Here is a 25,559-nt window from a genome sequence, read left to right on the forward strand (position 1 = left end):
ACATAACATTCATTTTAAGTTACTTTTTAAAAATACAGAGCCATAAGAAGCTTTAAAAAAAAAATAAGAAGAAGAAGGAAATTTTCACCTCAGGTGGAGATAATGAAGAAAACTGCATTTCAAAACTGTCTGAATCGAACAAGATAAATAATTGGTATTATGAAAGAAGAAATAAACTCTTGAATCAGGAGCTGGCATGAATAAAAGCACTCAAAATATCAGGAAAACTCTTTGTGCTTTCGTAGGCTTCTATTTTCTGAGGAGGCCTTCTCAGAATGTATCTTATAACTCAATCACCCTGAAGGCTTACTAAAACGAAGATTGCTGGTTCGTGAGAATCTGCATTTCCAACTAGTTCCTGAGTGACACTAACACATCACTTCCTTAGACATTTTAATTGTCAGAGACAGCTGCATAAAAGCCCAGGCCTTGAGATAATGTTCATTTTCTTGCCTCTGAGGCAGCTATACCACTCTCTTTTTGTGGAGACCACTGCATCAGGAAGTATGAAAGCAGAAGGCAATACTGGGAAACTTGTTGAGGCTTCTTCTTCAGAAAAGCACAGGAGCCTAGAAAAGTGGTGTACACCCTGGCTACTTGAGAGGTTGACGTGGGAGGCTCTTGTTGAGGCCAGGAGTTCAAGGTTGCAGTGCACTATCATATGGTGACTGTGAATAGTCACTGCATTCCTGTCTGGGCAACAATGCTAGACCTCCATCTTTAAAAACAAAAACACAGCCTGTTTTTTGTTTAAAAACAACAAGAAAGAAAAACCTTTTCAAAAAACAGAAAAATTAGCCAGGCATGGTTGTGGACCCCTGCAGTCCCAGCTACTCGGCAGGCTGAGGTGAAAGATCAGAGGTCGAGTCTACGGTTAAATCATGGTTGCACCACTGTGCTACAGCCTGAGTGACAGAGTGAAACTCCATCTCAAAATAAATAAATAAAAATAAAAACAAACAAACAAAAAAAACAAAATGAAATTTAAAAAAAAAAGGAGGTAGAATATTAAAAAGACGATAAACATTCATTCTCCCCAGTTCTATATCGTTTGGGGTAGCTTGTTTTCTCTGTCTCTCATACTTCCCCTGAGGGAAAATTGGATTCTTAAAGCATCTAAAAAAGTAAATGCTGTATGGTTTGCCCCTTAAGATGGGAGCTTACTAAATTACATGTAAAAATAGATGATCCTTATAGAGTTTTTTCATTTAGTCATTAATTTTTTACTGGGTGCCTACCACGTGGCAGACCCAGTATGCTCTAAAAAACCCAAAGATGTACAAGGTCAGGGATGGGAACATTTAGCCACAGGATGTATTTTGGTTCAAGTTAAGGGACATCTTTAGTTGGTAAGTATTTAAGCTGAGAACTAAAGAACTGAGTGATTATGAGGAGTGGGACAAATCTTCTCTCTCTATATATTCCCTCTCATCTAATCCCACAGTTTAAAATTCCATCTATAGGTTGATAACACCTGAATTTATAGCTCAAGACTTCTAGATCTCTCCCCTTATTTTCAGACTTTTATGTAGCATGTTTCCAAATCTACTCCTTATCCATCTCTAATGGCATTCTATGCTTCTATCTTTTTTGCAATAACCTTGGAGTCATCTCTTATTTTTATTTTTTTGAACGGGGTCTCACTATATTGCCCAGGCATGTCTTGAACTCCTGGGCTCAAGCTATCCTCCCACCTCTGCCTCCCTAAGAGCTGGGATTACAGGTGTGAGCCACAGTGCCCGGCAGGAGTCATCTTGGACCTCTCTTTTTCACACACCACAGCCAGCCTACCAGAAAATCCATCACACTTGACCTTCAAAATGTTCCCCAGAACCTATTTCTTCCCCAGCTCCATGGCTAGGGTATCTCATAAGGTTGCAGTCAAGCGGTTGGCCAGGGGCTGTGGTGATCTGAAGACTTAATTGGGGCTGCAGAACCTGCCTGTAAGATGGCTTACTCACATAGCTGTTGACTGGATGCCTCTGTTTCTCTCCTATGTGTGCCTCTCCACATCAGCTGGTTTTCATCATGATGCGTAAACCCAGAGTGATCAAGATGGAAGCTACCATATTTTTTGTAATTTAATCTTAGAAATGACACATCATTATTTCTGCCATCTATTCTACTAATCACACAGACCAAGCCTAGTTTAACATAGGAGGTGACTACACAAGGGTATGAATACCAGGAGGCAGGGATCATTGGGACCCATTGGCAGTTGACTACCACACTCAATTTTTCAGGAAATTAAACTCTCCTGAATTTTTTTTTCCTACTTCAAAATAGGTCATTCTTTTGTTACCCTTTTTGGCTCCTCTTCTTCCTGATTCGAATTATCTATCTATCTATTTATTTATTTATTTATTTATCACTTGAGCCCAGGGGATTGAGGCTGCAGTGAACCAAGATTGCACCACTGCACTCCAGCCTGGGTGACAGAGGGAGATTCTGTCTCAACAAAATAAAATAATGAACAAAATATGGTATATCCATACAATGGAATATTACATGTACTGATACATGCCACAAAATGCAGGAGTTCTCAAAATGTTATGTTAAGTGAAAAAAAAAGACACAAAGAAACCACATTATATGATTCCCTTTATATGAAATATCCAATGTAAGCAAATTTAAAAAGACAAATTGATGGTTGCTTAGGGTTGTGGTAGATAGGGAGATAGAGGTGATATTTAAAAGATACAGAGTTTCTTTCTGTGGCAATAAAGTGTTCTAAAATTGACTTTGGTTATTTATCTACCTGCCTGAATACCTACGGGCCTACCTACCCACATATCTATCAGGGACAGCTGTGTGTGTTGCCCAGGCTAGAGTACAGCAGCATGATTCAAACTGCAGCTTTGAAGTGCTGGGCTCAAGAGATTCCCCCACCCCAGCTTCCTGAGTAGCTAGGACTACAGGCATGTGTTCCCACACCTAGCTAATTTAAATATTTTTTGTAGGGACAAAATCTCATTACATTGCTCAGGCTAGTCTCAAACTCCTTGCTTCAACTGATCATCACGCCTATGACTCCCAAAATGCTGGGACTGAATCTGGCTGAATTATACACTTTAAATGGGTAAACTATATGGTACCATGAATTACTGGCTGGGCACAGTGGCTTACGCCTGTAATGCAAGCACTTTGGGAGGCTGAGGTGGGCAGATCACTTGAGGTCAGGAGTTTGAGACCAGCCTGGCCAACATGGTGAAATGTTGTCTTTACTAAAAATACAAAAAATTAGTCAAGTGTGGTGGGCACCTGTAATTCCAGCTACCTGGGAAGCTGAGGCAGAAGAATCACTTGAACCCAGAAGACAGAGGTTGCAGTGAGCCAAGATTGTGTCACTGCACTCCAGCCTGGGCGCCAGTGCGAGACTCTGTCTCAAAAAAAAAAAAAAGAATTAAAGGCCGGGCATGCCATGGCTTACGCCTGTAATCCCAGCACTTTGGGAGGCCAAGATGGATGAATCACTTGAGGTCAGAAGTTCAAGACTAGCCTGACCAACATGGGGAAACCCTGTCTCTACTAAAAAATACAAAATTAGCTGGGTATGGTGGCACATGCCTATAATCCCAGCTACTAGGGAGGCTGAGGCAGGAGAATTGCTTGAACCCAGGAGGCAGAGGTTGCAGTTAGTGAAGATTGTGCCATTGCACTAGGTTATTTGAAACAAACAGTGAGCATCTTGTAAGTTAGATGTCAAAAAAGAAGCCATATTTAAGTGGACACATAACTTGAGCTCTCAACCTGGCTAACATGGAAGTAACCAAAGCTACTTCTTTGAGGCTCTTTTGAAACTCATTCTTCCTACCAACTCTGGCTCTGAGCTACTACAAATATGCCTTTTGTTTGTTTTTAATTTTATAGAAATTGGGTATGAGTCAGCTTTCTCCTCTGTCAACAGAGGAATATTATATATAGGCAGAGTTAGGTAAGAAATACAGATAGTGTGTATATAAAGGCTCTAGCACTGTGCCTGGCACAAAACAGCACTGGTTTAACATTACCATAATAATTCTTTCCGGAAGAATTAAGGTTCTAAGGTACTATGCATCCTCTAATCTTCAATGTATATGAATTTCAGATAATGGATTTAAAATAGGTTTTGAAGAGCAGGGAACTAGAGGGCATTAAGTGTCTCAAAAGAAAGGATAAATGAAGAAGAGAAAGGGACAAATCAATGCTCAGGTTGTGCTTTGTGAGTTATACTTAGGCTAATATTTTCATCTGAATGGTGGTTGCAGCTTTTTCACATATGTGATAGCTCATATTTAGTAGTCACAAGCAAGCCAGCACTTACCAGTCTGGATAGGATTGACCACTTGCTCAGGTTGGAAACAAAAGTTGGTATCTTCTGGCCAGTTCTGGCTGTTTGGGTATTCCTGGTAGGCCATTTTCTCTTCAAGGAATTCAGTTGGAGACCCTTAAAATAGAGACACAAAACAAAAGTTACAAGGTATTTCAGTTTTCTCCTCCACTACAGTGGAATTTCTACAAGTATCACAGCTAATACAATATTAAAAAATCCTTTCTAGCTAGTGTCTTTAAAAAAAAACACTTTTTTGTTTTAATTGAAAGATAAAAGATGCTGGACGGGACCTGTGTCTGTAGTCCCATTTACTTTGGAGGCTGAGACAGGATTACCTGAGCCCAGGAGTTCCAGGCTGTAGGGCAGTATGATCACACCTGTGAATAGCTACTGCACTCCAACCTGGGCAATATAGCAAGACCCTGTCACTAAAAAAGGAGTTTAAGATAGAAGGAAATAAAGTACTGAAGGCATAAAGTAGGTCATTAAGGTTAAAAAAAATAACACTACAAAGTGACTCTAGGTTATATAGGCACAAGAGGTTAGTGAATTCTCCACATAAAAGAACAAGGATAAAACTGTCAAAATCAACCATTTCAGGGCACTGGAATTAAAGCCAGACCTAAATAAGTGGAAAGATATAACATGTTCAGGAATGAAAAATTCAATACTGTTAAGATGGTAATCCTCAAAATGATCAATATATTGAGGAAATTACAATAAAAATCCTAGCATTTCTTTTTAAAGATATCAATCAACTCATTCCATAATTTATATCAAAACATAAAAAACCTATAAAAGTCAAAACAATTTTGAAGAGAAACAGTCAAAGGGCTTATATAACCTGCTTTTAAAAGTTATTATAAATGTATCAACTCAGGCTGGGAGTGGTGGCTCATGCCTGTAATCCCAACACTTCGGGAGGCGGAGGCAGGTGATCACTTTGAGGTCAGGAGTCCAAGACCAGCCTGACAAACATGGTGAAACTCCATCTCTAGCAAAAATACAAAAAACTACCTGGGCATGGTGGTACATGCCTGTAATTCCAGCTACTCAGGAGGCTGAGGCTTAAGAATCACCGAACCTGGGAGTGGAAGGTTGCAATGAGCCAAGATTGTGTGACTCCGCTCCAGACTGGCCGACGGAGCGACCATACCAACTCAGTATAGTATTGGCAACACACTTAGATAAATGGAACAGAAGAGGTTCAGAAAGAAACGTGCAAAGTTAGAGTCAACTGGCTATCTACAAACATGCCAGTATAATTCAACCCAGAAACAATTTTTTTTAACAAATAATACAGAAACATTGGACACATATGCAAAAATTAACTCCAAACAGATCAAAGACCTAATGTAGCACACTGCTAACTTATTAAGGAAAAAAAAAAAGACAAGACAAAGACATAAGAGTTAAAACTAAAAAAAACTTATAAACAGGAGAAAATCTCTGTGACCTTGGATTAGGCAAAGATTTCTTAGACATGTTACCAAAAGCACTATCCATAAGAGACAAAGTATATGAATTAGACATCATGAACATTTAAAACTTTTGGTTTTCAAAGATACTATTAAAAGGTCAGGCTCACTCCTGTAATCCCAGCACTTTGGGAGGCCAAGGTGGGCAGATTGCCTGAGGTCAGAAGTTGGCCTAGCCAACATTGCGAGACTGTCTCTACTAAAAAATACATAAATTAGCTGGACCTGGTGGCTTGTGCACCTGCAGTCCCAGCTACTTGGAAGGCTAAGGCAGGAGAATCGCTTGAGCTCAGGAGGGGAAGGTTGCAGTGAGCTGAGATTGCACAACTGCACTACAGCCTGGGGAAACAGAGTGAGACTCAAAAAAAAAAAAAAAAAAAAAATCAAAAGACAACAAAGATACTATTAATGAAAAGAGAAGCCACAGACTTTGAGAGATATTTGCAAATCATAAATCTGATAAAACATTTGTATGTAGAAAAGATTATAATCTCTTACTACACAATAATAAGATAAACAACTCAATTTAAAACTTGGAAAAATGGTCAGGCATGATGGCTCACACCTGTAACCCCAGCACTTTGGGAGGCAGAGGTGGGTGGATCATGAGGTCAGGAGTTCAAGACCAGCCTGGCCAACAAAGTGAAACCTTGTCTCTACTAAAAATACAACAAATGAGCTGGGTGTAGTCGTGTGCACCTGTAATCCCAGCTACTCAGGAGGCTGAGACAGGAGAATCGCTTGAACCCGGGAGGTGGAGGCTGCAGTGAAATCACACCACTGCACTCTAGCCTGGGAAACAGTGCAAGACTCTGTGTCAAAAAATAAAAAAATTGGCCAGGTATGGTGGCTCACACCTGTAATCCCAGCACTTTGGAGGCCAAGGCAGGCGGATCATGAGGTCAGGAGATTGAGACCATCTTGGCCATGGTGAATGCCCATCTTTACGAAAATACAAAAAATTAGCTGGGTATGGTGGCATGCCCCCCTGTAGTCCCAGCTACTCAGGAGACTGAGGCAGGGGAATCGCCTGAATCTGGGAGACGGAGGTTGCAGCGAGCTGAGATTGTGCCACTGCACTTGAGCCTGGCGAAAGAGCAAGACTCCATTTCAAAAAAAAATAAAACAACAAAAAATTTTTTAAAATTAAAAAAGAGGCCAGGCGCGGTGGCTCAAGCCTGTAATCCCAGCACTTTGGGAGGCCGAGGCGGGTGGATCACGAGGTCAAGAGACTGAGACCATCCTGGTCAACATGGTGAAACCCTGTCTCTACTAAAAATACAAAAAATTAGCTGGGCATGGTGGCGCATGCCTGTAATCCCAGCTACTCAGGAGTCTGAGGCAGGAGAATTGCCTGAACCCAGGAGGCGGAGGTTGCGGTGAGCCGAGATCACGCCATTGCACTCCAGCCTGGGTAACGAGCGAAATTCTGTCTCAAAAAAAAAAAAAAATTAAAAAAGACAATGGAAAGAGAAGCCACAGACTTTGAGAAATATTTGCAAATCATAAATCTGATAAAAGATTTGTATGTAGAAGAGATTGTAATCTCTTATAATACAATGATAAGATAAACAACTCAATTTAAAACTTCGAAAAATGGCTGGGCGTCATGGCTCACACCTGTAATCCCAGCACTTTGGGAGGCTGAGGTGGGTGGATCATTTCAGGTCAGGAGTTCGAGACCAGCCTGGCCAACATGGTGAAACCTTGTCTCTTCCAAAAATCCAACAAATTAGTCAGGTGTGGTGGGTACCTGTAATTCTAGCTACTTTACTTGGGAGGCAGAGGCAGGAGAATCGCTTGAACCAGGAAGGCAGAGGTTGCAGTGAGCTGAGATCACATCACTGCTCTCCAGCCTGGGTGATAGAGCAACTCTATCTCAAAAACAAAACACAACAAAACAAAAACCCCAAAAAACAAACAAAAAAACCCTGGCAAAATATTTCAATATACATTTTACCAAAGAAAATATATAATGGGTAATACGTACATGAATGAAGCTCATCAGTCCTTAGGGAAATGCAAATTAATACTACAATGAAGTCCTACTACAAAACCATTAAAAAGGCTATAATCAGGCTGGGCACAATGGTTCATGCCTGTAATCCCAGTACTTTGGGAGGCTGAGGCAGGAAGATCACGTGAGCCCAGAAGTTTGAGACCAGCCTGGGCTGGTAGAGACCCTGTCTCTACAAAAAAAAAAAAAAAAATTAGCCAGGCTTGATGGTGAGTGCCTGTAGTTTCAGTTACTCAGGATGCTGAAGTGGGAAGACTGCTTGAACCTGGGAGTTCAAGGCTGCAGTAACCTGTGATCACACTATTGCCTTGGTGACAGAAAAAGACCCTTTTTCCAAAAAGAGGCTGTTATCAAAAAGACTGACAGGAGCAATTTTGAGGATGTATAAAATGGTAGTTTGGTGGTTTGTTTATTTATTTACATTTTTCTCAAAAATACCTTTTTTTTTTGTTGAGACAGGGTCTTGCTCTGTCATCTTGCTCTGTCATCCAGGGTGAAGTGTGGATCATGGCCGACTGTAGCCTTAACTTCCCAGGCTCAAGCAATCCTCTCACCTCAGCCTCCCAAGTAGCTGCCAACTACAAGCACTTGCCACCACACCTGCCTAATTTGAATATATATATTTTATGATTATAATATATATATATATATATATATATATATATATACACATACACATATATATGTATTTTTTATTTTATTATATATATATTTTTGGTAGATACGGGGTCTCATTATGTTGCCCAGGCTGGTCTCAAATTTCTGGGATCTAGCAGTTCTCTGGTCTCAATCTCCCAAAGTCCTGGGATTACAGGCTTGAGCCACTGTGCCTGGTTCTACCTGTATTTTTAAAGACTAGTCAAGTAGAATAGTGAGAAGCAGGGAACAAAGAGTTCGATCTGTAACTGACTGTGAACAATTGACATAACTCACTACCTTTGGAACAGCCTCTTTTTATTTTTATGTTTTTTTGAAATAGAGTCTTGCTCTGTTGCCCAGGCTAGAGTGCAGTGGCACAATCTCGGCTCACTACAACCTCCACCTCTCAGGTTCAAGTGATTCTTCTGCCTCAGCCTCCCAAGTAGCTGGGACTACAGACATCTGCCACCATGTCCAGCTAATTATTGTATTTTTAGTAGAGAAGGGGTTTCACTATGTTGGTCAGGCTGGTCTTGAACTCATGACCTCATGATCTGCCCGCCTTGGCCACCCAAAGTGCTGGGATTACAGGCGTGAGCCGCTGCAACTAGCCCTCTTTTATTTTTTAAATAAAAGCTTTACTGAGTATAATTCACAAAATTCACTTTTTTAAAGTAGAGTTCAAAGGTTTTTGGCATATTCACAGTTATACAAACATCACTACTATCTAACTTCAGAACATTTTCTTCACTCCGAAAAAGAAATCCCATATCTTTTCTCCTTTCCCACTTTCCCTACCCCTTGGTAACCACTCATCTACTTTTATTTCTACAAATTTGCCTAATCTAGGTATTTCATACAAATGAAGTCACACAATATGTCATCTTTTGTGATTGGCCTCTTTCATTTAGCACAATGTTTTCAAGGTTCATCCTTGCTGTAGTATAGTATCTGAACTTTCTTTTTTTAGCCTGATAGAATTCCACTGTGCGGATCCACCACACTGTTTATCCATTCATCAGCTGACATTTGGTTGTTTCTACTTTTTGGATATTGTGAATAACACTGCTATGAACATTCATGCACAGATTTTTGTGGGAACATATGTTTCAATTCTCTTGGTTGTAACTCTAGGAGTAGAATTGCTGGGTCATAAAGCAACTTTATGTTTAATATTTTGAGAGTGCCAAACTGTTTTCCAAAATGGCTGCATCATTTTACAATCTCAACAATATATGAGGACTCCAATTTCTTCACATCTTCACCAACATTTGCTATTATCTTTTTTATTTTAGTCATCCTAGATGTGGTAAGATTTATGGTTTTGATTTATTATCTTATTATGGTTTTGATTTGCACTGCTCTAATGACTAATAATGTTAAGCATCTTTTCATGTGTTCATGTGGCATTTGAAAGTTTTCTTTGGAGATGTGTCTGCTTAAGTCCTCTATCCATTTTCAATTTCTATTTTATTTAGAGGTGGGGTCTCACTATGTTGCCCAGATTACGGAGTACAACACATGGGACTCCATTGCAGGTGCAATCATATTCCATTGTGGTTTCAAATTCCTGGGCTCAAGTAATCCTCTTGCTTCCATAAGAGACAGCTATAGCTGAGACCACAGGTGTATGCCACCATGCTTAGCTATCTTTTTGGTTTCTGTTTTTGAGACAGTGCTGCTCTGTTGGCTCAGCAGTGGTACAATCACAGCTCACTGTAACCTTAAACTCCTGGGCTCAAGAGATCTTCCTGCCTTAGCCTCCAGAGTAGCTGGGACCACAACTGGCTGATTTTTTTATCTTTTGTAGAGAAGAATCTCAAAAGCATTATGCCAAGTGAGGAGAGCAAGACACCAAATAATGTACATTGCATTATTCAATTTATATGAAATTTCTAGACTAGAACATACAGAACTATAACAAGAAGCAGATCAGTGGTCATTTGAAACTGCAGGTCAGAATAGGGACTGGCTTTGTAAATAGGCTCAAGGGAACTTTTAGGGTAATAAAAAATGTTCCAAACATGGATTACAGTGATGATTGCACAACTCTGTAATTTTATTAGAAATCATTTTGAATATATAATTTTACTAAGAATCATTTACTTCCATACTTAAAATAGGTAAATTTTAGGGTATGTAAATTACACCTCAATAAAGCTTTTTCTTTTCTTTTTTTTTTTTTTTTAAGACAGGGTCAATGTCACCCAGGCTGGAGTGCAGTGGTGCAAACATAGCTCACTGCAGCCTCGACCTCCCTGGCTCAAGCAATCCTCTCACCCCAGACTGCCAAGTAGCTGGGACTACCGGCATATGCCACCATGCCCAGCTAATTTTTAGTTTTTTTGTAGAGGCAGGGGTTTCACTATCTTGCCCAGGCTGGTCTTCAACTCCTGGCTTCCTGCCTTGGCCTCCCAAAGTGCTGGGATTACAAGCATGAGCCACCACACCTGGCCCAATAAAAGTTGTTTTTACTAAACACTTCCTTGTTAAGGGCTATGAACTTTTGTGAAGAAGGGAGGACAAGGGTATGAAGATGAGGTGAGTAAAGAATTCTGAAGGAAGTTTTGAGAGGTTAAATAGCCCCACTACTAAAGTTTGAAATTTCCCTACTGCCTTGATGCTGGAAAATCAGACCACGACTTACAGAAGGTATCCTTGGGAAAGGAGACGGCTCAGCCACAGAGTACCTATAAAAACCCATGGCTAATGCACTTACCTCAAGGCAAATTGCAAAGTAAGTGGCAATACTGTCCCTCATTTATTACTAGCCAATCCATCAGGCCTCCTGTAAGTACAAGCTTTCCACTTGAAGGTTGCCCTTTATTTCTGTGTTTCAAAGAATCGTTTAAATCTGACTTCATTTATATCAAGTGTCTTGGGGAAAGATGTGAAAAGAAGAATGAAGCAACATAACTGTTCCTAGATTTTCCATAGTTTAGAATGTCTTCAGGAACATCTCCCTAGAGGACCTCAGAAACTTTGAGTTCTTTTCTTTTTTCTTTTTTTAGGGGATGAAGTCTCACTTTGTCACCCAGGCTGGAGTACAGTGGCGCTATCTAGTCTCACTGCAACCTCCACCTCCCAGGTTCAGGTGATTCTCTTGCCTCAGCCTCCTGAGTAGCTGGGATTATAGGCATACGTCACCATGCCCAGCTAATTTTTGTATTTTTGGTAGAGACAGGGTTTCACCATTTTGATCAGGCTGGTCTCCAACTCCTGACCCTGTGATCCGCCTGCCTTGGCCTCCCAAAGTGCTGAGATTACAGGCATGAGCCACTGCACCTGGCCAACTCTGAGTTATTTTCGATGTCTGCAAGAATGCAAGGAAGATAATGGACTATACTTTTTTTTTTTTTTGAGACAGACTCTCGCTCTGTCACCCAGGCTGGGGTGCAGTGGTGTGATCATGGCTCTCTACAACCTCCACCTCCCGAGTTCAAGTGACTCTCCTGCCTCTGCCTCCTAAGTAGCTGGGATTATAGGTGCACGCCACCACGCCTAGCTAATTTTTGTATTTTTAATAGAGTTGGGGTTTCACCATGTTGGTCAGGCTGGTCTAGAATTCATGACTTTGTGATCCACCCACCTCAGCCTCCCAAAGTGTTGGGATTATAAGCATGAGCCACCATACCTGGCCCTGGACTATACTTTCAATTAAGATATTTAAATTATTGTTTTGTAACTAAAACTCTTCTTACATGAGCAAAACACTTGATCTCTAAGAAATTATCTGTTGAAGGGAGAGTGAACATTGTAAATGACAAAGCCTCTTAAATCCTATATGTCAATCTGATCCTCTAGTAGGAGCTGTTTCTCTCTGGGGGTAATGGGTACTTTCCTGCACATAACTGAGAGGCTTCTTCTGCTGCAAATTATGAGAGGGAAGTGCATCAATTCTTCAGAAGAGAGACTTTTTCTAGTTTTAGGCATTATTTGTCACAAGTATTTTTTTAAGATGAAAACTGATCATCATAATTGTCTTCCATCAATAACAGCTTGCACTAAACTAGACATGCTCTGCACATGGCTATTCCCTATGTCAACTCCTAATGAAATGTGATCCTGTACATTTAGGTCTAAGCACCTCTGGAAGTAACCCCTTAAAGGTCCCTTTCACTCACTACACCTCCTTCTGGTTTCTCTCATGTTCTTTTTCTATCTGCCTTCTCTTTTTCTTTAAGAGAGCCAACTTCATTTATTTTATTTTCTATATTTTAGACAGAGTCTTGCTCTGTCACCCAGGCTGGGGTGTGGTGGTGTGATCTTGGTTCCCTGCAACCTCTACCAAATGGGTTCAAGCAATTCTCATGCTTCAACCTCCTGAGTAGCTGAGATTACTGGCAGGTACCACCACATCTGGCTAATTTTTGTATTTTTAGTAGAGATGGGGTTTTACCATGTTGGCCAGGCTGGTCTTGAACTCCTGAACTCAAGTGATCTGCCTGCCTAACCCTCCCAAAGTGTTGGCATCACAGGTGTGCGCCACTGCACCTGGCCCCAAAAGGCAACTTTAAATGGCATTTCAACATAAGTAGGTTCCCCAGAGCTGAATGTGGTGAAACTGGGTTAATTATGTAGTTTAATTTTCTGTACTTTATATATGTATTCATCACCATTTCAAGCAGATATATAAGGCCAATTTTACAAAGGTAATGCATACTTGTTTTCAGACACTGCTAGAGAAGAAATCTCAAGGTTGACTGAAACAACAGACTCAGGCACTGGGTAAAATTCTCAAGAGAGGGACAAGACAGCAAGAACTAACCTACCGGTGATTAGGCAGCATTGAATCAACAGCACCATAATGTGAAAAAAAATTTTTTTTTAAGTAGGGTTTTGAACCCCACTTTTCCCCAGTCAAATTTCTACCCTTTCAATACCTTTTTCATATCTGCTGTATACTGATTACGCACAGTTTTGAGAGAGGGTCTCCCTTTGTCTCCCAGGCTGGAATGCAGTGGCTTGATCTCAGCTCACTGCAAACTCCGTCTCCGAGGCTTGAAGTATACTCCCACCTCAGCTTCTCGAGTAGCTGGGACTACAGGTGTGTGCCATCACTCTCAGTTAATTTTTGTATTTTTGGTAGAGACAGGATTTCACCATATTGTCCAGGCTGGTTGTGAACTTCTGGGCTCAAACAATCCATCCACCTTGGTCTCCCAAAGTGCTGGGATTACAGACCACTGTGCCTGGCCCAGTCTGCATTCTTATAAACAATATTAGTGCTGCTCATAATTTACATACTACTAACAAACAAATCAGTGACCCCTTCTATTTCACACAGTCAGCTCCTTCCTTATTTTTTTCAGTGGTAACCTCAGAACTTTAAAGTGAAATGAACCTTGGGTATCACCTAATCCAACCCTCTAAAGTTTTAACTATGCCACATTTGTCCAGATAATTCATTTACCAAGTTAAGCATCTACTGTCAATTGCTATTCCAGGCATTAGTGATTCAGCAGTTAACCAAATGGTGAAATGTCCTGCTCTCATGAAGTTTAGACCACCACCATCACCACCATTACCCTATGCTTAGGCACTATGAAAACAAAGAAGCAATTATTAGTCTAGTTGAGGGTTTAAGACATGCCCAATAATGCAAATCTCTGCAAGCCTTAGTTTTCATATCTAATACCTACTTCAGAAGGCTGAGAGAAGATACGTGAAAGTGCTTAGAAAATTATGAGAAACATACTAAATTATTGCTAATCCTACAATAGTCATTATGGTTTATGTGGGATAAGTGTCTGCAATGCAGATACAAAGTGTTACTATAGGACTTTAAAGAATAGTCACATAATACAGTCATGCGATGATCTAAGATCTTCCTGTCGCAGACTAGAACTTGATTGCATCTAAAACGATAAAAGGACATAATTAAATGAAGCTGGGAAATAGAGAAAGGTACAAAGTGGGGAAAACATGCAGTGAGCAAGACAGAAGTTAGGGCTATGGGTGAGAATGAAAAAATCAGGAGCACATCATTTTGGCTGAAATACATTTATAGAGAACAGCAGTTCTTCATAAAGGGCAGCTAGGTCTTCAAAGGCCAAATAGAAGATCTGTCTGCCTGAATGCCTTCTAAAGGGGAACCCACCCCTAGGAACCATCCTACTCCACTGTATTTGATCCTGGTACAGATGTCAATCATGGTGTTTTGCTTTCCCCACCAAAGGAGTAGACTTGTGATTCAAGCAGGCCCAAAGTCCTTTTGGAGGAATTTGATAAACAGACTTTTCAAATCTTGAACCATAAGAATATACCTGAGCTGCCAGTGGTCATCTTTCTCAACCCTGAAAGAGACTTTCTGAGAATGAAGCCAAAGAAGGTATAGGGGAGGACAGAAGGGAAGAAAGGGGAAGGTGGGACAAAGACAAAGTAGCAGAGAAAGAAGCCAGGTGCAGTGGCTTATCCCTGTAATCCCAGCACTTTGGGAGGCTGAGGTGGATGGATCACTTAAGGCCAGAAGTTCAGCACCAGCCTGATCAACATGAAAAACCCTGTCTCTACTAAAAACACAAAAAATTAGCCAGGTGTGGGGCAGGCACCTGTAATTCCAGCTACGCTGGAGGCTGAGGCACAGAATTGCCTGAACCTGGAAGGCAGAGGTTGCAGTGACCCAAGATCATGCCACTGCACTCCAGCCTAGGCGACAGAGCGAGAGTCTTGTCTCAAAAAAAAAAGGGAGGAAGGGAAGGAGGTAGGGAGGGGAGGGGAGAAAAAGGAGAGGGGAGGGAAGGGAGGGAGAAATAGGGAGGGAAGGGAGGGAGAGAGGGGAGGGAGGGAGAGAAAGGAAGGGAGGAGAGGGAAGAGGAGGGAGGGAGGGAGGAAGGAAGGAAAAGGGGGAGGAGAAAAGAGACTTATAAACCAGGTATTACTCTAAAACCTTGTATATGCTAAAAAAAAAATCTATAACTCAATCAAAACAGTTGAAGGTGAGCAAAGAAAAAAGAAACGAGCTACAGGCAGGCAACAAAATATACAAATATACAATGCCTAGTTCTTATAATTGCATGTGTAACATCAAGGAAATCTCTAAAAACAAACTTTCTTGACGGGACAGAAAAGCAATCTAAACCAGAAATAAATATGCTGAAGAAGAAAAACAGAACTAGAAAACAGAATCAGGAGGCCAGGTGCGATGGCTCATGCCTATAATCCCAGCACTTTGGGAGGCCAAGGTGGGCAGATCACCTGAGGTCAAGAGTTCAAGATCAGCCTGGCCAACATGGAGAAACCCTGTCTCTACTAAAAATACAAAAATTAGCCAGGTGTCAGGGTGGACACCTGTAGTCCCAGCTACTCAGGAGGCTGAGGCAAGAGAATCACTTGAACCTGGGAAGTGGAGGTTGCGGTGAGCCAAGATCAAGCCATCGCACTCCAGCCTGAGTGACAAGAGCAAAACCCCATCTAAGGAAAAAAAAAAAAAGGAAACAGAATCAGGAGATCCAGCTTCTAATCTTGACTCTGTCACTTAACTTTGGGTATGACCTTGAGACTGTTAGAGCTAGATTACTCATCTAGAATTTAAAAAATAATGTTGTGCTAAATAATTTCTAAAATCCATTTTAATTTTAAAATTAAGTCTGAGACTTTTGACTTACCCATTCATCTTTATAATTCTCAAAAACCTGGTAAAACATAACCTACAAATAAGACTCAGCAGTTATTAGACAGATGAAGCACTTGGTTATTTGAGTAGATGGAACTACTTGTCACTTGTCTAAGCCAGAAAAATTACAGTGAATCAAAGAACAAACCACAGCATCCTTGGGAAGGTTCACAGGTGGCATACATACAGAGCAGGGTGGAAGAAAAGGGGCTAAAACTTGGATAAACACTTTTCAAAATTAGTAAAAATATTAAAAGCAATATGTTTTTTCATAGGATTAATATGTTTACCTTAGTTCTTGAATCACAAAACACAAATGTAATAAAACAACCCCATTCTGGATTACTGCAGTGAAATTAACCAGAAAATTACAGAAGATTTTTCTAATGTTCTGAGGTTGAAGCTAGGAATCAATCTCAGAACCTTTAGCTACCTTCAAGAACAATTTTTCCTTTTCCTTCTTTTATTATTATTAAATATTCTAAAAAATCTATAGAGGAAAAGAAGGGAGGGAGCAGCTGGGCACTAGCAGACATATTTGAGTTCTTATTTTTATTTTACTGAGAGGTCTCGGCTGGGTGTGGTGGCTCATGCCTGTAATCCCCTAACTTTGGGAAGGCAGAGGCCAGCAGATCATTTGAGGTCAGGAGTTAGAGACCAGCCTGGCCAACATGGTGAAACCCTGTCTCTACTAAAAATACAAAAATTAGCCAGGCATGCATGGTGGTGTACACCTGTAATCCTAGCTGAAACAGTAGAACTACTTGAACCTAGGAGGCGGAGGTTGCAGTGAGCCAAGATTGTTTCATTGCACTCCAGCCTGACTCTGTCTCAAAGGAAAAAAAAGGGAATTGTTAATTGAGACAAAGTCTTGTTCTGTCTCCTAGTGGCGTAATCACAGCTCACTGCAGCAATGTACAGGGTCTCTGTACATTGCTCAGGCTGGTGTTGAACAACTGGGCTAAAGCAATGCTACTGCCTCGACCTCCCGAAGTGCTGGGATTACATGCATGAGCCACCGCACCAGACCCATATTTGAGTGTTTCACCCTGGCTTTGCCACAAGCTAACCATGTACATTTGGGACAGCCCTTTCTCTTGGACCAAGAGCATTACTCTTGGTCACAGTAATGACCTCTAAGGATACCTGCTCAGTTCTAAAATTACAGTAAAGAACATTCTACAAATCTTCAAGTCACATCCTATTTAGAGAAGGTGTACCTACATCTATTTCTTTTCTTTTTTTTTTTTCTTGAAAAAAGTCTCACTCTATCGCCAGGCTGGAGTGCAGTGGCACGATCTCGGCTCACTGCAACCTCTGCCTCCAGCTACCCATCTGTTTCAAAGCTAATTAAAAATGATGTGTTTAGGACTTCAATAACACAGAAGATTAATATGGCAAATGTTAGATGCTAATCTAATAGCCTTCCTCACCCATCAAATAAACCCATGCCAGGCTTGTTCCCTACGAGTCCAAAAGGAAAGCCATGCATGCACTGTGTAGGCTGACCCTCATGGCTCCTGCTAGAGCCTGTGTCCCACTCTGCCCCTGTGCCTTTGCTCATGGGATGACTGATCCCCTGTTTGAAATGTCTCCTCCCTGATCCAATTCCAAAGTCATTACTTGGGTCTCATAGCTTCCACAGAACCTCTCTGATGACTAATGCTCACTTTCCACTTCTTAGTTCTTTTACCATTCACCATTACTAGGAGAGAATTTAGTCCTTAAGCACGTTTTCCTGTTAGTCCTTTTTTAAAAATTTTAAAGCCTTCAAGTATTTTATCGCAAAAAATTTCATTATTTCATGTAAGTGAATTCATTAATGTTATAAAAAAGAAAAACTTGTGCTTTTACTACTCTATTTCCTCACAATGGCTAGCTCACTGCATGGCACAGAATAGTATTCAATAAATAAGTTGCTATCAAATTATTACAAGACCATTATTTAGACTGAATGATGTAAGTCAAATTCATGCTATACACCAAACTTCTTGGAAAGTGATTTGCATTTGGTATAAAGAGAATAAGGTTGCTGACATAACACTGTATAAAAAAAACAACATAAGGAATTCCAAAAGGATTAAACAATAGTCTATCATTTCTAAGATAAATGTTGAAAGCTCTGTGATTTCGCTTATATTTCTTACTGTTGGTAAGAAACTGTAAAGAAATACAGTGTTCCTTCATTTTTGTTTTTTTTAAACAAACACCTCTTGTTCAAAAAACAGTTTTTAATCAGAGAAGTGAATACATTTTCCGTCAGCCCTCCTGGAGAAAAAGATGCATGTTTGTCTTTTTTTTTTTTTTTGAGGCAGAGTCTCACTCTGTTGCCTAGACTGTACTGCTGTGGTGAGATCGCCACTTACTGCAACCTTGGCCTCCCAGGTTCAGGTGATTCTCCTGCCTGAGCCTCTCAAGTAGCTGCGATTACAGGTGTGCGCCCCCATGCCTGCCTAGTTTTTGTATTTTTAGTAGAGACGAGGTTTCACCATGTTAGTCAGGCTGGTCTCGAACTCCTGATCTCAGGTGATCTGCCTGCCTTGGCCTCCCAAAGTACTGGGATTGTAGGTGTGAGCCACCATGCCTGACCGAAGTCTGGTTTTAAGATGCAGAATTTTGCAGGTTATTCTCTTCCACAGTGGTGTTACAGCATAGCCTGGAACAGCTATATCAATAGCAAAGTTCAGAACTGCCAGTCCCCTGACATCAGTATTATTAAGGAGCATGTTTGACCAGAGGCTCACTTCCACATCTTTATTCAACACTGCTGACCTAGATTTTGTTCTTAAAACTACACAGCAGAAGCAGGCAAACTCCACTGTAGAAACAACAGCCTTCAGAACAAATTTTTTAACATAATTGCAATCAACTCAGTCTATTTCAGTAAAACTATGGAAAATGAAATTCTAAACAAGAAGCAATTTACATAATGCAGTGGAAGCAATCCTTAGCCCCATTATTAGCCATCCCTAGAGACTTTGGTTCTCCTATAAAAGTAGAATGGGGAAAGACAGGGGTCAGTTTTCTATTTCTGTGAAATTGAAGGCATTTAACAGAAAAGGCATATGGCTAAATATTTAAAGTACTAATTAATCAAGCAGCATATCTACATATCAAAACTAGACTAATTCTGTCACGTATGATCCATTCCAAGTACAAGACAGACTGTAGGTTTTAAATAACTGTATAAGAAGTTCATTGATATGGTTTCAGATTCCCCATTGCAAATAACCTTTAAGAAACTAACACTTGGCTGGGTGCAGTAGTTCACCCCTGTAAGCCACAGCACTTTGGAGGCTGAGGTGGGAGAACTGCTGGAGCCCAGGAATTTTGTTGTTGTTGTTGAGATGGAGTTTCGCTCTTGTTATCCAGGCTGGAGTACAATGGTGCAATCTTGGATCACTGCAACCTCCACCTCGAAGGTTCAAGCAATTCTCTTGCCTCAGCCTCCCAAATAGCTGGAATTACAGGCACCTACCACAACACTTGGCTATTTTTTTGTATTTTTAGTATAGATGGGGTTTTACTGTGCTGGCCAAGCTGGTTTCAAACTCCTGACCTCAGGTGATCCACCCAGCTCGGCCTCTCAAAGTACTGGGATTACAGGCATGAACCACCGTACCTGGCCAGAACCCAGGAATTTTAGATCAGCCTGGGCAACATAATGAGACTCTGTCTCTACCAAAATAAATAAAAAAGAGGAGGAGAAACTACCACTTGTGAAGTTTTGATGTCAAATCAAATAAGAATATCCACAGTCATCTGGAAAAAACCTGTCAAAATACTCCTCCTCCTAACTACATATATGTGTGAAATTAATTTTCTTCATATACTACAAACCAAACAACATATTTTGACAGACTGAATGCAGAGGCAGATATAAAAATACACCTGTGTTCTATTAAGACAGACATTAAAAATATTTCTAAAAGGGAAAACACTACCACTTCTCATTAAAAATATTGTTTATGGGCTGGGTGTGGATAATCCCAGCACTTTGGGAGGCCGAGGCGGGTGGATCATGAGGTCAAGAGATCGAGACCATCCTGGTCAACAAGGTGAAACCTCGTCTCTATTAAAAGTACAAAAAAAATTAGCTGGGCATGGTGGTGCGCATCTGTAGTACCAGCTACTCAGGAGGCTGAGGCAGAAGAATTGCTTGAACCCAGAAGGTGGAGGTTGCGGTGAGTTGAGATCGTGCCATTGCACTCCAGTCTGGGTAACAACAGCGAAACTCCATCTCAAAAAAAAAAAAAAAAATTGTTTATGTTTATATTACATTTTTTAATGAGATAAATATTTTTAAAGTCTCTCCAGTTTTAATTTGATAAATATTGACAGTTCAAATCCCTATATACTCCAGTGCAGGCTCACTCTTCTAGCCTCCTCCAGCCCTGTTCTTCCTTCTCCCCAATCCCTGCAGAAAGTAAAGAAATCCAAAACAAAGTTGAAGTTGCATTATGCTTTTGAGATAGAAACTTAGCCACGTGAGAAATGAAAAAATACACAATACAGTATCTCATTAAGAGCTAAACTTAATCATAAAGATTAAGTTAAAATGGCCTAACAATAAAAATTAAGAAAAATTAATGCTAGCAAAGGTGCTTCACAGAAAAGGGGAAAATGTTTAAATATGACAGTTTCATTTACTACTGACAGTTTTTTTTTTTTTTAATTAAAAACTTTTTTTCTATTTATTTTTAGAGATGGGTCTCACTTTGTTGCCTAGGCTGGAGTGCAGTAGCTATTCACAGGCATAATCATAGCTCACTGCAGCTTTGATTGACTCCTGGCTTCAAGTGATCCTCCCAGATATGCCTCCCAAGTAGCGGGGACTACAGGTACATGCCACTGTGCCCTGCCAATTACCACTGTTTTTGTTCTTTTTTTTTTTTTTTTTTTTTTTAAATGCTCACAGGTATAGACACCAATTACTGTTGATGCTGTAAGGAACGCATGTGAGAACATCTTAGATTATTAGATAAAACAAAGGTGACAAGGAAAATATGTGTATATTCATATATATATATCTTAGTTGTGGCAAAATTTTATTGATTGTTGAATCTAGAAAAATGTATAAAGTTCTTTCAACTTTTCTGTAAATTTGAAATTATTTCAAAAGAAGCTGGGCATGGTGGCTCACACCTGTAATCATAACACTTTGGGAAGTGGAGGTGGGAGGATCGCTTGAGCCCAAGCATTGGAGGACCAGAGTGGGCAACACAGCAAGACCCCTATCTGTACAAAAAAAATTTTTTTTGAGACACAGTCTCACTCTGTCAGGAGGCTGGAGTGCAGTGGCATGACCTCAGCTCACTGCAACCTCTACCTCCTGGATTCAAGCAACTCTTTTGCCTCAGCCTCCTGAGTAGCTGGGACTACAGGCGTGCGCCACCATATCCAGCTAAATTTTGTATTTTTAGTAGAGACAGGGTTTTGCCATGTTGACCAGAATGGTCTCGATCTCCTGACCTCATGATCTGCCCACCTCGGCCTCCCAAAGTGCTGGAATTACAGGCGTGAGCCATTGGGCCCAGCTGGGGATACGTGTTTTTATAAGAAGTTGTGCAGAAAGATGTGTTTATAGGAACAATGTACATTCAGTATGATAATAAATCAAGTGTTTTATTCTTTGACTATTCTTTCTTCTACTATAAATTTATCTATATCAGAACCCATCATTATTTCTTTCCTTACTATTTATGAGAAAAGTATAATCCCCCGTTTTTATTTCTTTTTAATTTAGGAAAAATGCTAAACTAAAGAATATGCAAAATACACATCATTCTCCTTTCTAAGGACAGCACTTACACAAATATGACCTTTATCACCTCTTTGCCACCCAGTCTTCCAACCTCCTAGACTTGCTTTTTTATTCTTTCTCTAATTTCTCCCCCTTTGGCTATGAGCACAGTTAAATCTCTGGCATCTTTAAAACACAAGTAAAATCCAAACTGTAATATACAGAATAATCTATGTGTTAAAATAAATTTAGATTCTAATTCTAACAAGCCAGATTTTTTTTCTTTAATTATGAGATAATTGGGGAAAGTACTGGTGAACTGAATACTGACTGGTTATTTGGTACTAGGAAACTGGTGTGTGTTTATTAATGAGCCACTGCACCCAGCCAAGGAACTACTTTTTTAGAGATACATACATGCTAATATAAAGATAAAATGATCCGGAGTTTGCTTCAAAAAACCACTTATGGTTAAATGGAGGAAGTGACTGTGAACAGATGAAACCAGATTGCCAGCCAGGCAAGGTGACTCATGCCTGTAATCCCAGCACTTTGGGAGGCTGCACTCCAGCCTGGGTGACAGAGGAAGACTCCATCTCAAAAAAGAAAAAAAAGAAATCAAATTGCCATGGAAATCAAACAATCTACCTGAGTTCCTCTTATTCTAGTCTGACTCTTCTCTTCCTAACAGAAAACATTTTCATAAAACTCTTTGCTATTTCCCTGAAATCTACAGAATACAGAACAAATTTACGCCACACAAGATTTTTACAAGGTAGTCTTAAATAATGTTTCAGCATCATTAATCATCCGGTCCACTTCATATGTTCCACTTCCACTCTAACCAAACTATCCCTTACCCACATCCTTCTTCTTTTACACAGCTTCTCCCTTCTCCACCTAGAACGCTTTACTTAGCTTCCACAGTTTGCCTGCCAAGGCTTACTCATTTGTTTAGGCTAACCCCTTAAGGAAATACTGTATGTACCACCCCCTTAAACTGAGGGACTCTTCCCTCAGTGTTCTCATGGCAACCTATGCATACATTTAAACATCATACAAGATATGGTTCCTTTATTCTATGTTTACTCCTTTGAGAACAAGGACTGTCTTTCTATTCACTATTCCCAGCACCATGTTTCTGGTCTGATACCTAGCTGGTGCCCAAAAAACAATGTTGAATGGAGAAATGATTGTAATTTGGAGGGAAAAAATTCATCTGGAGATAAAAATACTGGCTGGTACTCTTATGAGATTTTCTTAAAAGATGCAACTTACAAATTAAAATTCTTCTTTTCACAACACCTTTTTTCTACTGAATTTTATTCATTTTTTTTTTGCTGAATATTAAAATATTATAACCTTTGTGTTTTTTGGAGACAGGGTCTCATTCTGTCATCCAGGTTGGAGTGCAATGGAGCGATCTCAGCTCACTGCAGCCTCAACCTCCTGGGCTCAAGTGATCCTCCCACTTCAGCCTCCCAAGTATCACTGACTAGAGGCACACGCCACCACATTCAGCTAATTTTTTTTTTTTTTTTTGAGATGGAGTTTCACTCTTGTTACCCAGGCTGGAGTGCAATGGCACGATCTCAGCTCACCACAACCTCTGCCTCCTGGGTTCAGGCAATTCTCCTGCCTCAGCCTCCCGAGTAGCTGGGATTACAGGCGTGCGCCACCATGTCAGCTAATTTTTTTTTTTTTTTTTTTTTTTGGGTAGAGACAGGGCTTTGCCGTGTTGCCCAGACTGGTCTTGAACTCCTGGCTCAAGTGATTTGCCTGTCTTGGCCTCCCAAAGTGCTGGGATTACAGGTTTGAGCCACCATACCCAGCCCCATAATCTAATTTTTCTAAATGCTCAGGACTATTACACTATAGACATTTATAATAAACTAAATCAATACATTCTAAGAAATACATTCACCTGGTCAGAGTAAGACAAAATGAGAGTAAAAGAAGCAACTACTGGCCAGGCATGATGGCTCACACCTGCTGATGCCTCAGCACTTCGGGAGGCTGAGGCAGCCGGATCACCTGAGGTCAGGAGTTTGAGACCAGCCTGGCCAAAATGGTAAAACCCTGTCTCTACTAAAAATACAAAAATTAGCGAGGCGTGGCGGCACAAACCTATAATCCCAGCTACTCATGAGGCTGAGGCAGGAGAATCACTTGAACCCAGGAGGCAGAGGTTGCAGTGAGCCGAGACTGCACCATTGCATTCCAGCCTGAGTGACAGAGCAAGACTCTGTCTCAAAAAAAAAAGAAAAGAAAAATCTTTGTATTATTAATATGTAATTAAAGGCTATGACTGCAAGTACTTGATGCAGCAATTTGCTCTCTACTCTGAAAAAAATACAATAAATACACAAGTGCTATGTCTTTTGTAACCACTGGTCATAACTATGACCTATTCTTTTTTTTTTTGAGACAGTTTCAATCCTGTCGCCCAGGCGGGAGTGCAGTGGTGCAATCTCAGCTCACTGCAATCTCTGCCTCCTGGGTTCAAGCAATTCTCTTGCTTTAGTAGATGGGATTACAGGTGCCCACCACCATGCCTGGCCAATTTTTTGCATTTATAGTAGAGACAGGGTTTCACCATCTTGGGCAGGCTGGTCAACCCATTCTTCTTCTTCTTTTTTTTTTTTTTTTCCTTGAAATAGGTAGGGTCTCAGCTCTGTTGCTCAGGCTGGACTGCAGTATTGTGATCATGGTTCACTGTAGCCTCAACCTCCCAGCTCAAGCAATCCTCCTGCCTCAACCTCTGGAGTAGCTGGGACTATAGGCATGTGCCACCATGCCAGGATAATTTTTGTAGAGACAGGTCTCATTATGTTGCCCAGGGTGGTCTCAAACTCCTGGGCTCAAGCAATCTTCCTGCCTCAGCCTCCCAAAGTGCTGGGATTACAGGTGGAGTCACCATACCCAAACCATTATTGTGATCTATTCTTTAGAAAGAGGTGTTAACAGTATATACAAACACATACCAAGTCATCAGAAGATGGATGCCAATCCATGCCCTGGCAGGTGATCAATTTTCTTTAAACCAAATCAAATAAGGTATCCTTTAACTCAGCCACTCAGAATTCTTTATTAATCCATTTCAGTTGGTTGACTAGGTCAAACTCCAGTTTTTCTTTCAATAATTTGGATGAATCAAACATAACAAAGACAACAATTTAATGTTATCTTGAGCTGTAATCACTTATTCATTCAACTATCCCTTAAGGACATATACTATGTGCCAGGTCCATTTAGGTTCCAGGGATAAAGCAATAAAGAATCACCACCCAGCCGGGCATGGTGGCTCACGCCTATAATCTCAACACTCTGGGAAGCCGAGGTGGGTGGATCACCTGAGGTCAGGTGTTCAAGACCAGCCTGGCCAACATGGTGAAATCCCATTTCTAGTAAAAATACAAAAATTTGCCGGGTGTGGTGGCATGCATCTGTAGTTCCAGTTATTGAGAGGCTGAAACAGGAGAATTGCTTGAACCTGGGAGGCGGAGGTTGCAGTGAGCCGAGATTGTGTCCCTGCCCTCCAACCTAGGAAACAGAGAAACGAAGAAGAAGAAAGAAAAAGAAGAAAGAAGAACAACTTAGAGAAGAAGAAGAAGAAGAATTAGTACCCACAGAGAGCTTACATTCTTAGCAAGCAACATCAACAACATAGTACCAGGAATGATGTAGGATGGAGTAGGTATCCTGCTCTACTTATGCTGGCTAAACTACATCTGGAATTGTATTCCATTCTAGGT

At 40.6% G+C, this 25,559-nt stretch overlaps 1 protein-coding gene across 48 annotated transcripts in view; it reads right to left on the reverse strand.

Annotated features, from left to right (window-relative positions):
- The window catches only part of MAP4 (microtubule associated protein 4), a 228,966-nt gene that overhangs the window by 62,800 nt on the left and 140,607 nt on the right, over window positions 1-25,559 (reverse strand). For all 48 annotated transcript variants that reach the window (XM_035275347.3, XM_078350717.1, XM_078350716.1 and 45 more), the window contains exon 4: window positions 4,304-4,426. In XM_035275347.3, the coding sequence (XP_035131238.3) occupies window positions 4,304-4,426 (123 nt within the window). The remainder of the gene's footprint in view (window positions 1-4,303; window positions 4,427-25,559) is intronic.

The sequence above is a fragment of the Callithrix jacchus genome, chromosome 15 (assembly GCF_049354715.1).
Source record: "Callithrix jacchus isolate 240 chromosome 15, calJac240_pri, whole genome shotgun sequence".
Lineage (NCBI taxonomy): Eukaryota > Metazoa > Chordata > Mammalia > Primates > Cebidae > Callithrix > Callithrix jacchus.